This window comes from Rhinatrema bivittatum, unplaced genomic scaffold (genome assembly GCF_901001135.1).
Source record: "Rhinatrema bivittatum unplaced genomic scaffold, aRhiBiv1.1, whole genome shotgun sequence".
Lineage (NCBI taxonomy): Eukaryota > Metazoa > Chordata > Amphibia > Gymnophiona > Rhinatrematidae > Rhinatrema > Rhinatrema bivittatum.
This window is the reverse complement of record NW_021820802.1, coordinates 29,930-46,886: the sequence shown is the minus strand read 5'-3', so window position 1 is coordinate 46,886 and position 16,957 is coordinate 29,930. Positions and strand designations below refer to the sequence as shown.

Genomic DNA, 16,957 nt, shown 5'->3' with positions numbered 1-16,957 from the left:
AACTGAAATAAACCTGCTTTACATGACAATAGCAACAATAATGCTTCCTCTACAAATATTATTTAACAATTTAAAATGTGGACGAACCTACCCTTCAAAGACAAGTGGCAAGCCCCCCAACAAGGGGCTGTTCAAAATGCAATTGGGAGGTGACTGTCTCTTGCTCCTTGTCTTTGAAGGGTAGTTTAAGCCTCATTTTCTTGAATTGTTAATATAATTAATTAATTATATTACAATACAAGATTCTCTCTTCTTGGGTTTGGTCAATGGTGAACAATTGTTTTGAGTACGCGTGCCTGCATCCCAGCTCCCCTTTCCCAGCAAGTTTGGAGATTGATACACTTGTGATGAATCTCTGCATATGTCAAATACCTTCTCTGATTTGATGTATGACTGAGACAGTGTCAGAAGCCTCACAGGAAAAGATTTGAAACCATTTTTTATATACATGGGGTACATTTTCAAAAGTATGCACAGGCTTTCCAGCCAGCCCATTTTTAAACACTGGGTACCTGTGTACATTGTGTTTGAATATTAGCTTATGTAAAGTGCATGGCTGCACTTACATGGTGTAACATATGCAGGTGAGTAGCAGGCATGCTATGCACTCATTTTTTTTTTCAGTTTAAAAGGGTAATTTTATAACTCCATGCAGACTTTACCAAGGATTTTCAAAGCAAACGTATGTGCATAAATTCACTTTGAAAATCCTTCCCTAATTGGCTAGCTTTGTGCGAAATTGTCCACACACAAGTTATACCTGCTCCAAGCAGGGTTTAACTTGTGTGTGATAATTTGCTTGCATACTTTAAAAAGTACAAAAGTATGCGCTTGAGTCATATCCCTGCCCCCAACTCTGCCCTCCGGAACTCCTACTCCCAATGTACGTAAAACTCTGCACACATCCAGGTTACGTGTGTACTTTCACACACACTGGCCCCTGTTTGATTTACAAAGCCTGTGTTTTTATGCATGCAGATCACTTTGAAAATTAGGCCTAAATGTACATGTGGAGTTTCCAGTCATATCCCAGGAATGCCTGTGGAACTCCTCTTTTTTAAGCAGCTGAATTAAATTTATGCTTTCAAGCAGCCATAAATCCATTAATGCAGATTTGGCCACTCTACTCACCTAATTCCTTATATTACACATGCAGATCCTGACTAAGCCTGTGAAAATGTAATCTGTAATTGTATACTACTCTCTTTTAATTGTTTTGACTTTTCAGTTCAGTGTTTCAAAGATTTTCATCCTTGTAAAAGAATGTTTTCCATTTCCTTTCTTATAATTTTGGTTACTGCAATACTTATCTTTGCCATATCGACAAATATAATTTGTATATATAAGGCACATTTAAACAATATTCATGGAGCTATCTTGGGGGGCAAGTTGACCTGCCCACTAACAGATTACATGGCATGACAACCTTCAGAGAAATGAGGAAATGACATTAATCAACAACCAGGAAATATTAGGCAGAATATGCACATCAAGAGGTGAAAGCTGCCAGTTTCCATGACCGCATCCTCCTTTGTAGCGCTCAGCAAAACAGGAGGGTCTTGTAGACATCCAGGGTATACTTAACACCTCTACTCATCTGAAAAACGGCTATCAGGATGAATGCCAATGCAGTCAAAAAGTGTCTGACTGTAAAAGCAATCTATTAAGCAGCTTGAAAGGTAACAATAAAGAAATAAAAGTCTGTATCCAAAAGGTAAAACAAACAAACAATGATTCATGAAGCCCAAAGAATGTAAGCAGAGTATTGAAAGTATCTCAAGACAGTGTCTACAGAAACAGTGCGGAGCAGGAAAAAAATACTGCAGGTCTGCAGAAAAGCACAGGGACCTCAGGTGTCTGGGAGAAAATACCATCTCTTACAAGAGAGTGTGGCACATCCCTACTGACTCTGCAACTTGCATGGATGAATAACCAAACGAAAGGAACGCTAAGACTAAAGATATGAGAGCAGCTTTATTCTGTACAATAGGGAGGAAGGAAAAACGTGCTATATTTACATCTTAGTACACAGCTAGGCAACTCTGGTGCTGGAGTGCCACAAACAGATCTGATTTTCAGGACATCCACAATGAATATGCATGAGGTATATTTGTATACAATGGAGACAGTGCATGCGAATATACCTCATGCATATTCATTGAGAATATCCTGAAAACTAGACCTGTTGAGGCACTCCAGGACTGGTGTGTCCTAGTAAATAGCTAGCCAGAAGCATTAGAGCAATTAGAAAATTGTATTTTATCTACTGTGTCTAGATTCATTTTCAGAATATACTGAATATAGATTCATGTTTATTTGATTTGGGTGGGAGAAGAGAGGTTTTATTAGTGAATTTCTGTATTATGAAGACAGAGAATGGACAAACTCCCTTAGTCTTTCACATTTGGGCTGCTCAATAGTCCCTGGTTGTCACTGTGCATTGTCCAGCAGGAGATCCAAGTTCAGTCACTGACTAGAGTCTGAGAGCACTGCTGAAGTCGCACTCACAGACTCTAGCAGCGGAAGAACCTGGCACTGCTCTTACTACAATACTGGCAGAAAGCTGATGACCAGAAGGAGGGGGACAATCATAAAATTTGACTTTTGCCACCAAGTTTCACCAGTAAGAGATTATATGGCCCGCAAGCTTCAGAGCTACTGTGGCAGAAATTCAGAGGCTAATGGCAACCAAAAACTGATCTAGTCATCAGTTTGCATCAATAGGTGTCCAAATGTCCATTTAGCTTGAAAAGAAGTTTCTGCCTTTTTACCTCCTCGCCAGCCAGAGATGAGTACTGGAAGGACCTGGTTCTTGAAATGCAAATAATAGCATGCAATATTCCTAGGGCTGCATTAATTTTTATTTTTTTTAAAGAAATGAACTCATTTCCAAGTTTGTAGTGGTAATACAGTATTACTTGCTCTAACATTTCATTAGACTCCATAGTTTACTATAGATCAATGGCTTGCTGTCCATCATATCCTCCTGTTTTCAGTGTTGTCATATTATTTCTGAATAAGTACTCAGTTTCAAAAAGCACGTGTTCTCAGTTATCAAATTGTCTGGCTCTACCCGACATTCTCTAATATAAAAATGTACACACAGGGAGGGTGGTTTTATAACTGTGCATGTTCAGGTAAAGTTTGTGTGTATCTTTTATACACAGACTTTACACAGAATTTTCAAAGCAAACGTATGCACATAAGTTTGCGAGTAGTTGGCACAGTACTTGCACAGATTAACCCACACAATGTTACACCTCCTCTATGCACGGCATAACTTGTGTAGGTTAACTTGTGCAGGTACTTTTTAAAATCAAAAACGTCTCTCACCAGTTAGGTGCATAACCGGGTTCCATGCTTACTTTTACATGCACGGCCCCAGGGCCGGCGGAAGCACTAGGCGAACTAGGTGGTCGCCTAGGGCGCCAGCTTCCCGGGGGCGGCACTGCCCCGGTAAAATTAAGAGAGCCGCCGCCCCCCCCCCCCCGATAAAAATAAAACAGCCGCTGCCGGCAGCCCGCCCCAAAAGACCCATCTGACCTCCCCCAGCGGTTCGCGTGGCTCCCGGTCCCTCCCGCTGCTCTTTCTTCCCTGCTGCCGTTGCCGCCGGGCTATCAGCACGTTCAAGCCCAGCAGGAACGGCAGCGGTGCAAAAAAAAAAAAAAAAAAGCTGTTGCATCCGCGGCTGGTCTTCTTCCCGCCCCCCCCCCCCCCCTTTGAACCGGAACAGGAAGTGATGCGCGGGAAGAAAGAGAAGTGCTGCGTGAAAAAATAGCGGCGACAGCAGCATCGGCCCCCGAGCAACTGAAGCAGCCGGTAATCGGGAAAGGAGAGAGCAGCACGAGCCTCCTGCAGCCGATGGGATTCTTCCTTCTTGGCCTGCAGGGGCTGGAGGAGGAGGAGCAGCTACCGTTTGTGCTGGGGGGGGAGGAAGTGAGTGAGAGAAAGAGAGAGAAGCAGCCAGCCTGCCTGCCTGCCTGCCTGCGATTGAGAGTCTGTGTGTAAGTGAGAGAATGTATTTGATGGACAGCATGTGTGTGTGATTGAGAGAAACTGGTCAGAGAGCTGATGTATGTGTATATGTGAGAGACAATGAAAGTGACTGCTCAAGGAGATGACTGATGTGTGAGACAGTCAGGGATGTGTGTGTGTGTGTGTGTGTGTGTGTGTGAAAGAGAGAAAAAGCATGGAAGTGAGAACTCTGGGTATGTGTGTGAGAAAGAAAGTGATTATGAGAGTGAGAAGCCCATATATGTAAGTGGAACACGGGAGTGGGAAGCCTGTGTGTGTATGGCATGAGAGAAACTGTTCAGGAAGGTGACTGGTGTGTGTGTGCCAAAGACTGTTTGGGAGATGATTGGTGTGTGAGAGACAGAAACTGGTCATGGGGGCATGACTGATATGGTGAGTGTGTGTGTGAGAGACATGGGCATTAAGGAAGAGGACCATGAGTATAGAGCTTAGCCACTACTGCTGCTTCTGGTGTGTGCTACAGCCTGCATGGAAGAGGAGTAAGAGAGCTGCTGGAGGGGGTAAGTAAAGATGGCTTTTTAAGTTTATTTTTCTTGATTGACTGCCATTTTAATTATTTAATATTATGTGATGTGTCTGCTTTTTTTGTTTGAGCAACAAGTATAGCTTTGGTTTATGTTTATTTTATTTATTTTTATTTATTTATTTATAAAAGAGTTTCTATACCGTCGATAAGACAAATCATCTCAATGGTTTACATGGCATAAAAATGTCAAATAAGTGTTCTGTTATAAATACAGACTTCGTTATTTTCATTAATGCACAATGTAAGTTAATTGTGTGTGTGGGGGGGGGGGGGCGGCATAGCTGACGTTTCGCCTAGGGTGCCTAATACCCTTGCACCGGCCCTGCTGGGCCCCAGTCCATTTTCTAATAGCCGTTCCTACATGTAAATGGTTTTGAAAATTAGGCTGAGTAGGACAGTAAAGTGACTCTGCAACAATGTCCAGGCCAGACTTGCTAAGTCATGCAGCCCAACCTTGTGACACTAGGCAAGTGCACAATGAAAGTGAGAGTATTTGTAACATAATCCAAGCACCTCCCTTCCCTCACCTTGGTGCGTCTCTGACTTCTCTCAATAACCCCAGACTCAAAGGAAACAACTGTAACTAAAATAGAAACTCTCATAAAAAGCATGTAAAACATAAACTCGGGGGAAGAAAACAGGGACTATCCCAAAATAAATAGCAGGATACTAGGACTAATCATATTTTATTTTCATACTTTAGGGCAGATGTTGTCCCTTTCAGAAGATCCTGCACAGTCATTTGGTGAGAATGAATCAGTACATAATATGCCCCCTCTATACGATAAGCTTCATTTTCAATGTGTCATACACACAAAATCAGACCCAAATGACCAGTAATAACCTCCAGTCAAGAAACATCAGAGCAGCGATTGTGAGCTTTTCTGGCCAGCATGCCTTACTGCACATGAAAGTCTTAAAAAAAAAATGAACATGCAGGGAGTAAGACCTATTTGCATGTTGTAATCACCAAAGAGAGACTGGAAAAAAAAACCCCATTATTGGTGAAACCTCATTCCAGCGTGTTCCAATCCTGAGTACCACGGCTTACTGTTTGTTTTGGCTCCCTTATGTCCTGTCATGATGGCTAAATATTTATAGCCCTTTCTAAAAAGAAGACTTTGAAGATATCTCAATCATATCAAGATCTTGCATCAAGGTCTTTAGATGAATTAGAGAGACGATGCTATGTCAACGGAGTGATGAAGGCTCAAAAGCGAGAGGAAGCATGCACAGTGGTGATTTATACCCCTGGTCACCCTTCGGCATGTAGATAGCTGGTTGCCTTCCGGCAACCACACACAGCTTGCTCAGATAAGATGGTGCCAAGGCTAATGATGTAAAAAGAGACTCACAAGGCATGGCAGCCACCCTATTTGCCGACTCTGCCTATATGTAAATCTATCCCTTTGAGAAAACGTGGCCAGGTCTTGAAATATGCAGTGTGTGTGTGTGTGCCAGCTGCTGATAAATGGGTTGGTCTCAGCCATTATTAATTTGTATCGAGGAAAGCTGCAACTTTATGAATTTGCTCTCCTTCCATGTAAAGAACGCATGTTCAATGTCGAATTTTTGTGGTGACTGCAGCAGGGGCAGCAGAATGCTTGTTTTTGGTTGGGTGGGGGGCTTTGTCCCCAGTCTTGACTCCTCACCACACCCCACCACAGCCAGCAAACTAAACACAACCCCCTTTGTCTTCCCCCTTAGCCAGCCCTCAGCCTTGGAACCCCAATCCCAGAGTCCCCTAGCCTTCAACGCCACTCCAGCCAGCCTCCTTCCCTCCCCTCCCTCCTCCACCGCAGAAAGCTGCCCATTTATTTTGCACCCTCCTGGCGAGGCTCCTGCAGGTACCACATGGCTACCCATGCCACGTGGATGCTTGTATTTGCATGCTGTTCTCACGAGGCTCAGCACAAAACAGGCACTCGCGTGGTTCAAACTTGCAGAGGGTGTGGTAACTAAAGGAGCACTTCTGGGACTGTGCAGCCTGAAAGTTGGTCGGTCAGGACCTGGGTGGCCCACCTCGTTCCAACACCTATAGGCTGATGCACTTCCTGTTGGCATGAGAGTTACCTTCTGCAATGCTCTTTCTGTCTGCTGACTTGAAAAAGAAATGCCGTGTTATGTTCTGTACATCTATCCAATCCAAGGAGTACTCAGTATTAAGACAGAAAGGGTTTGTTTGTTTTTTTCTTGAATTAAGTCAGCCTGAAAATGTGGTTCTATGAACTTTCCGAATATGAAAAATAATAAAAACACAAAAGACAGAAACTGGAAAACAGCGCTTACTTGTTCAAAACTCTTGCTATGCCAAAGTCTCCAAGCTTTGCTAACATTCCATTACTGCTAAGAAAAATATTCTGCAAAGGAAGAAACATCAGTTTAGTTTGTGTTTCCCACTGGTAGGACACATGGTGTTTACTGGGCGCACATTAGCTCATGCAGAAGCAGAGTCTGTCTCCAGTGTTTGCTACCTGAGCCTTTATGTCCCGGTGTAAGACCTTCCTGTCGTGAATATGCTTCAGTCCTAAGGAGATCTGCACAAACCAACCCAGGATCTACCATTCAAGAGAAGGAAAAAAATATGTTGTCTGTGAATGCAAGAAACTGCAGTTTCAAAGAGCTTTTCCTGAAAAGCAAAGCAGAGGAAAACACAAAAGCAGTATACAATGGTAAAGAAAGGGATTACAGCCAAAGATGGAGTAAAAATAAAATTGAGCTTTTGGGTCACGATTAAAAATGTTGCTGAAAATTTGGGTGCTTGCCCTCTAGCAATCCAACATAGGAAAAAAAATTGATCTAGAAAAGTCACAAGTAATAAAGTCCCTGATCATATCATTTAAACCCTGCCCATGGCCAAATACCAAGAGTTCGACCAATTTTTCAGTCCTATTCTAGGCAGAGTAGCCTTGTGATTACCACGCAAAACTGTGAAATCTAAACTGCTGTCTACTATGGCAGGGGTGGTCAATGCCAGTCCTCGAGAGCCACAAACAGGCCTGGTTTTCAAGATATCCACTATGAATATGTATGAGATAGATTTGTATACAATGGAGGCAGTGCATGCAAATCTTTCTCATGCATATTCATGGAGGATATCCTGAAAATCTGGCCTGTCTGTGGCTTGTGAGGACCAGAGTTGGCCACCCCTGAACCATGGGATGAATTTTCAAACCCATTCAGACGAATAAAAATAGGTTTGTGTGTCTAAATGGTTTGTTATAAAACTGCTTGGGCTCTGTGTGCATAAAAATATAGACATAACCCGATTTCACACATTGGTTTTTTGTGCACATAAAAGTGAGGCATTCTGGGAGGGGCAGTGTTTGGGTTTATCGGTATACTTTTGATTTTTTAACTCATATATGAATAAATGCACATGCACAAATTATGTCCTGCAAAGAGCAGATGTAACTTTGTGCCAGTGAGTTTGCGTGTGTTATTTTGCACAAATTTCAAAGTGAACTTAACATGCAGAAATTCATTTTGAAAATTGGTGTAAATGTATTTGCGTAGCTGTGTAAATTACTTGCGATGTTATAAAATTATCCTCTATCATTCCCAAGTCCATTTCCAGCATGGTAGCAGAAAGCACAGATCTAGAAACCAATGGATTAAGTTGTGCTTTGCAAAAGTGTCAATGTGTAAAAAAGGCCAAATAATGTGGGCATTTTCATTTGTGAATTTTTGCTCATTAGTTTTTTTTGCATCAATGAAACTTGCAAAGCATAACACAAAATTTATGCAAAATAGATGAGTATGCAAAGCAGACTACTTACATTTGTATAGCTAAATTTCATTCAAAAAGTTTTGCAAAACTACACCTCAAGTATGTGAAATATATATATATATATTTTTTATTTTTTATTTTTTTTTAAATAAAAGTGTTATTTTGTGCAAACTTTACCACAAAAAAATTCACCATGAACAAGATTTACATAGTATTTAAATGGGCTGGTAACATTTTCATTTCTTCCTGTATTACTGACCCATGCATGTGGAGCCCTCCCATGGCTTAGTTTGCATTCTGCGTGTCTATTCTTATGGACTCAGTATCACAGTACACTAGGCCAACCTGAATCTCATGTGTAGTCTGCCCTGTCCCCTAGATGTCCAGATCCTTTGATTGCACACCTCTCCTCTACCAGAAACCGCGCCTTATCTATTGCTGGCCAACACAATGGAACACTTTGCCCACGACTCTCCGTTTGGAATCCTGCTCAATTAAATTCAAAAAGAAACTTAAGACATGGCTCTTTCGGCAAGCTTTTCCTGACTAGTCTCTCTTTTCACTCTCTTTTATGCCTCTATGATGCCCACTTCTGCACCCTCAAGAACCCCATCCCTGCCTTTCCCACTTCTCCACCCTTAGGAACCCCTGCCCTCCCGATCCCTTTTCCCTGCTCGATCCTGCTCAGTCCCTGGTACTCTTTGCTTCTCTCTACAGCCCTAATTTTTGAAATGCTCAAAACAGCCCCTCTGCCTGGAATACTTTTTTCCTCATTGCAGAGCTATTCTCTTGAAATGTCATTTAGTCTGATACAGCATCTTGCACCTTAGTCATTACTTTCTATTTGTGCTACTTACACCTCGTTATATTCTTGATACGTTTTGTTGTTGCTTTTGAACTGTTCTTCTGTGCTTCACTATGTTGCCCCATCCCTTTTCCCTGTTATTATGTAATTTCACTACTTTTGTTATAATGTGAACCGGCGTGATGTACCTTTATGAACACCGGTATAAAAAAGCTAATAAATAATAATAATAATAGATATTATACAGTATTCATGAGGCAAGCCTTCTAACAGCTTGGTGCCATTCAGAAAGATGGCTATATTGCTATCAATCCACTCCTCCAGATCATTTATGAACAAATTAAACAGACGTTAGCCCAGTAATGATGGTCAAGGCAGCATACCACTGATCAAGCTCCACTACTGTGAGTAATGCTATTGACCACTAGACTGAAACCACTAGAATGAAATCTGCACCTGCACTGCCATACCCCCAGCTTTGGATCGAACAGCAAATAAAATCCTCCAGCTCTATCGTCTCTACTCCCCATAGCTAGGCAACTGCTCACATAATTAAAGAAACCAAAAGAGGTTGTTTTCACAGGATATAAACTATGCAAACCTGTTTTAGATGCCTTCTTATAACAGAAATGCAGGAAAACTTAATTGTTCTCTTCTTCTAAAATGCTAAATTTAATTTCCAGGACAGAGTACAGTTTGGTCACAACACTTTAGTCATCACCTTATAATGGTACTGCAAATAGACCACTATAATTTACAGCAAGTCATTTTTTCCTAAATTAGGAAAATTTGTTACTACCTGCTAATTTTCATTCCTGAAGTACCACAGATCAGTCCAGACAAGTGGGTTTTGCTTCCCTATCAGCAGATGGAGACAGAGAACTAAAAACTTTGAGGCACTGCTACATAACCAAGAGTGCCACCTGCAGTCCCTCACCTTTACCCAAGCCAACTATAAAGTAACAACTCCTCAACAACTCAACAACCCTCTAAATTAGGGCAAATTCCAAACCCGAAGGTTGGAGTGCCCCAAACAGAAAAACCACAAATTGACCCAAGGGGCTAACCACAATCTGGCAAACTTCTTTAGGTTCTGTATATATAACATTCTGAAGTTCTTACCAGTAAGCATGCCAGAACATGGACTTACCGTAATGGTCTTGAGAACATTAAGGGGCTGGGTCTCTGGACTGATCTAGTAAGGTAAGAACCAAATTTTCCTTACCTGTTCATACCCCAGATCAGTCCAGACAAGTGGAATGTACCAAAGCACCCCCCTACACTGGGTGGGCCCATTAAAGATCCCTTCTCAACATACTTTCGCCAACAGTCAGCTCTCCTAGAGCCTTAATATGTAAATGGTAATGGCAAGATAAAGTGTGAAGAGAAGACTACATCACCTCTCTACAAATCTCCTGCGGAGACACTGACATTTGGCCCTTGACACTGCCTGCGCTCTAGTATAGTGCACACGCAAACCCTCTGGAAGTCTTCTCCCCTTACAAAGCTAGGCTGAAATAATATCTACCTTCAGCCAATGCACTATCGTGCCCTTGGAGGTCCTGCATCCATTTCTACTACCTCCAAACAATACAAACAAATGATCCGACTGCCGGAAACTGTTTGTGATCTTTGCCTCTAGCGACTCAGCAGAACAATTCAGGAAGACAGGAGCACCAAAGTCTGATTCAGCTGAAAAGAAGATACAACCTTAGACAGGACTGAGGCTACCATGCGCAGAGACACCCCCTTGTCCAAAATCTTCAGAAATGGTTCCCTATAGGACAAAGCCTGCAGCTCAGAGATCTTCTGAACAAATGAATCGCCACAAAAAAATATCACCTTCAGCGTGAGGTCCTTTAATGATTCCCTTCTCAATGGCGCAAAATGGAAGCCCTCAAAGCACCCGCAAGACCAAGTTTAAACTTCACGTCAGCCCCAATCTATGCACCAGCGACTTCAGACGTTCGATCCCCTTCAAAATCCTCACAACATCCGGATGTGAGGCCAACGACCTTTACCCTGGAGTATACCTCTGAGACAACCCAAGGTTGCCACCGGAACTGCAAGGAATTAAACTAAGACCTTGAAAATCATGGGCTTAGAGTATCCTTTTTGTCGCAAGCGCCTGCTCCCAAAAGTCAAGTCTTGAGACAAAAGTGATCCGCCTGATCCAAGAAAATAGGACTTTGCCTTAACAGTTCCTGCATTTGAGCCAATCTCAGGGATCCATCAATTGCGCGCTGAACAGATCCGTGAAATATGAATGACACAGCCTCTCCGGCACTAACAGTACCACTTGGCCTGGATGCCTCTTGATGTGCCTAAACACTCGACCTGTTAATGATCACAGAGGGAACATGCATAGCAGGATCCTTGTCAGCCATGGAAGAACCCAAGCATCTATGCCCTCGGCTGTGACCTATCGTCTGCGGCTGAAGAAACTCGCTGCCTTGGCATTGTTCCTTGACATTATCAGATCCAGATAGGGACTGCCCCAATGAGACTGGATAAGGCCGAAGGCCTCCTTCGACAGCTCCCATTCACCTGGGTCCAACTGTTGCCTGCTGAGATAGTCCCGCTTGCACATTGTCCATTCCCGCAATATATGAAGTGGCTATCCCCTGCAAATGTTGCTCCACTCAGGCTAAAAGGTCCTGGCTCCTTGGGCAGCCATGCAACTCTTCATTCCCCCTTGCAGATTGATATAAGCCACCGTTGTTGCATTGTCCAAAAACACTTTGACCATTTGCCCTCGGACTTGTGGAAAGAATTCCACCAATGCCCTGCACACTGCTCTTGTTTCCAAGCGATTAACAGAGCAAGATGCTTCCACTGGTGACCACAGTCCTTGTACCATTCATTCTTGACAGATCGCCCCAACCCTTGAAGGTTGGCATCTTTGATCCCTTTAATCCAGTTCAGAACCTCCAGGCCCATCCCTCTCTCCAAATTGGGCTGACACAGCCACCACAAGAAACCGGACCTGGAAGTACCCTGCAACGGTAAAGGAGGATGAAACTCCTCTGACAGATTCTAGTGTGACAGCCACGCCCCTGTAGAGGGCACATGTGGGCAAAAGCCCATGGCACCAAATTCAATGTAGATGCTATTGAACCCAGGACCTGAAGATAATCCCAAGCCCTGGGCACTGGCATCCGCAAAATCCGCACCACCTAGGATTGTAACTTCTGAATCTTCTCTGAGGTGAAAAACACTGCCGAGCTGAGTATAGAACTTCACCTCCAAGTATTCCAGTATCTGGGTAGGGCTCACGTGACTCTTTGCCAAATTCACCACCCAGCTCAAGGACTTCAACATATCTATTACCGTGCACACAGACTTTGAAATACCTCCTATGATTTCCCTTGGATAAGCCAGTCGTCCAGATAAGTATGAACTAGGCTCCCCTCCTTGCAAAGAGCCACTGTCACCACCACCATCACCTTTATGAATGTGTGAGGTGCAGTCACCAAACCGAGGGCCCGAAAGTGGAAAAGTTACCCTAGAACCATAACATGAACAAACTTTGATGTTCTTCCCGAATGGATATGTGCAGATAGGCTTCCGTCAATTCCAGTGAGGCCCGCAAAACTCCACACAATGAACTGCCGCTATCACCGTCCACAATTTTTCCATAAGGAAAAGCGGGGAACTCGCAGTATCACATTTCACCTTTTGCAGATCGAGGATGGGACAAAAGGATCTTTCCTTTTTGGGCACTACACAGTAAATTGAGTACCTCCCATGACCACGCTCCCTGGCAGCCACTGGTACTATCATGCCAGCTACTGAAGGCGACAAATGTGTCCCTAATCGCTGCTTGTTTACCTTGGACACTCTAATGAGACACCACAAAAGCTTCCATGAGGAAGTGAAAAAATTCTAAAGCATAGCCGACCCTTATTACATCTAGAACCCATCGGTCCAATGTAATCCTGGTCCAGTCTTTGTAAAACTGTGATAGATGGTTTTCCACCACCATCTTGAGAGAGTGGACTAGCCTGGCTTCATTGTGAAGCCTTATCGCCATCAGTCCCCTGGTCAGAGCCCTCTCAGGGAAGTCTACGGGTACCTCAAACGGACTGCTGCCTACTGGACCCCTGAGTCTGCCCCGAAGACAGTGCAGAACCCTTATCGGGATGAAAACCGCCAGACCTCTCAAAACCTAGAGTGAGGCATAAAAAACTTCCTGTCATCTTATCCTCCAGCAGCTTAATCCCTTTAGACTCCCCCAAAACCTTCATCAGTTGCTTCAAGTCCTCCCTGAACAACAATTTTCCTTCCTTTAAAGGGAAGATTACAGAGCTGAGACTTGGACCATGTATCAGCTGACCAATTCCGCAACCACAGCAGACACTGCACCGAGGCCGCCATAACAATAGCTCAAGTCATAAAGCGCGGCAGCCTCATATGCAATCCCGGCCTCTGCCTGAGTTGCCTGGCTTTAGACACCAGTGTCTGCTGAAGACTTCTCCTGAGACTTCTGGATCCAACATAAAATGGCCCTCTGCATCAGACTTCCACAGATCGCCACTTGCAGTCTTGGTGACGAGACTTCAAACATCCTCTCCTGATGAATCTCTAGCTTACAGTCATGCATGTCCTTTAACACTGCCAAACCCACAACCATGATGGTCATCTTGTTAGTGACTGCCGAGACCGAAGCATCCACCTTTAGCAATACCAGCAGCTGCAGGATATCCTCCATGAGGAGATACAACTTTCCTACAGCTCTAGCCACCTTGGGGCTCACCTCTGGGAAGTCTCATTCCTGGTTTACCAGCTTCTTGATCCTTTGAGGCCCCAGAGTCCAACCAACACTGGATCCACCCCTTCACTGTCTGATTCCTCCTGGATCATCCTAATACCCAGTTCCTTCCCAACATGGGAAATAAGGGGCCTCAAACAGACAAACCATCCGCGAGTCATCTCCCTCTGTTATCAGGACTTCTTCCAGATCAGCTATGTCCTTATCCCCATCCTGATCGACATCCGCAATGAGATCTGCTGGGTCATTCTGATCCACCCCGGACCAACCCCAAAACCATCTTCCGGGTCATCCAGGTCCAAATCATCTGAGTCACTAGGCCCCTCAGGATTGTCCAGCCCAGCCGGCAAAGGAGGTACCCTGACCCCCTGTTCAAGGAACCCCTTGGCCTTTTTGCAGCAGGACAAGATGGCTGACAGAAATTCCCTTTTATAGCCAGTGCTTTTCCTGGTTAAAAAGGCCTTATGCATTAGCAAGACAAATTCTGAGGAAAACTCCACATCCTCTCCCCAATCTGGCCCAGATTTCGCATCCCCCCGACGGGATCGCTGGAGACAACGGGGGAGAGGAGTCCTGGGTTCCCGGGAGTCCGGCACCTTCCGAGCTGTAGCTGTAGCTCTTCTCCTGCCTGACTAGGCTCCCAGTATTGATCCTGGCAGGGCCTTGGGAACCTGTGGCTCTCCTACCAGCCTCATTCCCCCCAGAAGGCCCCTTCCCTCCAGAAACAAATTGCAGATTAGTGTCGCTGCATTCAGCTGTCCCCGAGCCAGGCCACCGGCCCAACAAGCTTTCCCACTCTGGGAAACTGCTGTCAGTACTATTTTGTCTCCACACAGCCGGGCCTGCTGCAGAGGAACAGAAGCTGCGTGATTGCGGCACGCGGGTAAGGAGGGAACACTGCCCAATACAGCCTCTGGCTCCCGTGCAGCTCAAACCCATGCTGGGAAATTACTGTCGGAGCCATCTTGTCTCTGCACAGCCGGGCCTACTGCAGAGAAACAGAAGCCTCATGATCGTGGCACATGGGAAAGGAGGGGAACATGGCCCAGTGCAGCCTCCAGCCTGAAGCCATGAACAGAGGAGCTACACTGCTCCCTTCCCCAGCCTGGGCCTGCCCCGATCAAGCGATTGCTGCTGAAAGAAAAATGTAACAAATTTTTTTGTTTTAAAGAAACAGCAGCCACAGCAAAGGAAGAAATTCAAGCAAAAAAAGGAATACTTCCCTGCTGCTAGCAACACCTCTGGGAAGGAGCCTTCAGGGAAAAAGAGAGATCCATGATCCTTGGTTGTCAGACCCTTGGATCTTTTGCGGGCTAAAGCTGATTAGAGACTACCAACCTCCCGCTAGCCTGGCTCAACATGAGGGATGGCCCACGAAGAAACCTAACACCTCAGGGAGCGACTTCTAATTTATCTTCTTCTGTCCTTTCTTTTTTTTTCTTAACTGCAGGTTTGCACTTCTACCATCAGCTGGAGTCAGCAAAGTTGCTTACATGTAATAGGTGTTCTCTTAGATGGGTGACATCATCAGATGGAACCCGGCACGGCAAACATTTGTCAAAGTTTCTAGAACTTTGACTGGCACACTGAGCATGCACAGAATGCCACTATCTGCATGTCCACACGAGGTCCCTCTTCAGTCTCGTAACACAGAATTCACCAGCATGGGGACTAGTGAAGTTAGGATGGACGGATGGAGGAGGTGTCACCAGCGCCTCCTCAGAGCCCCGAGGAGCCTCGGTTCCCAGCACCAACATCGGTGGGGAACACCTGGGATTCCCGGGTCTGATAGAGGATGACGCCTCTTCCCCACGGGATTGCTTTGGTGGTGGCACAGCAGCCGCTGATGCTGCACTGGTTCCAGAGCCGTGCATTGATGGCAACCGGTGACTTGCTTGCAGGACTTCTCGCGATGCTCAGCCCAGTCTTTCCCCAGTGCCAAGGAGGCTGAAGAACCTGATGTCTTGGAGTGTGATGACACCAGAGACGGCTTATCACCGGCCCCTCTTGAGAGAGACGGGCCCGCTGGGGGATGATATATGGCAGCGTAACATGAAGACTTTGGCTCATTCAGCTTACCCCAGAATCCTTTGCTGTCTGACTTAACTGAAACTGCTGGCATACAATGAACTTAAGCTGACCTGTGCGTGAATGGCTACTGAGAGCTATCTGGAAGGAATTCAGACCTAATCAGATATGATGAAGGGTCATGAGGTCACAACCAACATATGGACCAAGCTTTGTTCTCACAGATTCCTATCTCGACTGAAAGAGGCCAGTTAAACTGAATATCCCCAGAGGTTAAGACTCTGATCAAAGGTCTGGAACGAGTGACAGAACAAAGACCTACTACAATGATTGACAGCCATCATCAGACACGTCGCCTACTGAAACTAATCATCAGACATGTGGGCCCTTCTTAGGCCTAATTGGATCTTAAGTTGGGAGGCGGTATCAGGGAAATTTAGATACAGTTTGCCTGATTTGATAGGACACACGTGGTACCTGATACTTTATGCAGTCCCTGGATGTTTTTTATCTATAAAAACTCAGCATTGATTAACAAACGCTGAGACAGGCAGGCAGAACTTAGAAAAAGAAAAAGTTCCCTATCTGTCTCCCAGGGGTCTAATGTGATTGGCTTTCAATATTGAATAAAAAATAAATTTATTCTGATTAAAACTTGGTACTGGACCTCTGTTCTAATGGCTCAGACAATAAAACAGGGAGTGGAAAGGGATGGCATATCTAACAGCTCCCCTCGGCCTCTAGGTGTTGATGTCTCTGATGTCGGAATAGATGGATCAGACTTTTTTGAAACAAAAAGCTTTCCCATTTTGCTCAGCCGGGCAAGATGGCCTTTGGGGGTCATCTGATCGCACAGATGGCATCCGCGGATTTTGTGCGACACCCCCAGGCAGAGTATACAGACCTGATGCGGATCAATAATAGACATGGTCCGCGGGCATTGGGGGCACCGTTGAAAACCGGACAGTGCCATGAAAAACAGCCGGCGAGTAGTCAATGGCCAGCAGCCATTGAGGAGCAACACCTGGGAATCAACCACAGCAAAGGGTAAAAACAAACACC

At 44.8% G+C, this 16,957-nt stretch overlaps 1 protein-coding gene across 1 annotated transcript in view; it reads right to left on the bottom strand.

The window, feature by feature from the left end:
• Positions 1-16,957, bottom strand: part of LOC115082149 (serine/threonine-protein kinase Nek5-like) — a 156,035-nt gene that overhangs the window by 118,648 nt on the left and 20,430 nt on the right. Inside the window, 2 exon segments of the mRNA XM_029586409.1 lie at positions 6,851-6,921; positions 7,036-7,119. Coding sequence (XP_029442269.1) covers positions 6,851-6,921; positions 7,036-7,119 — 155 coding nt within the window.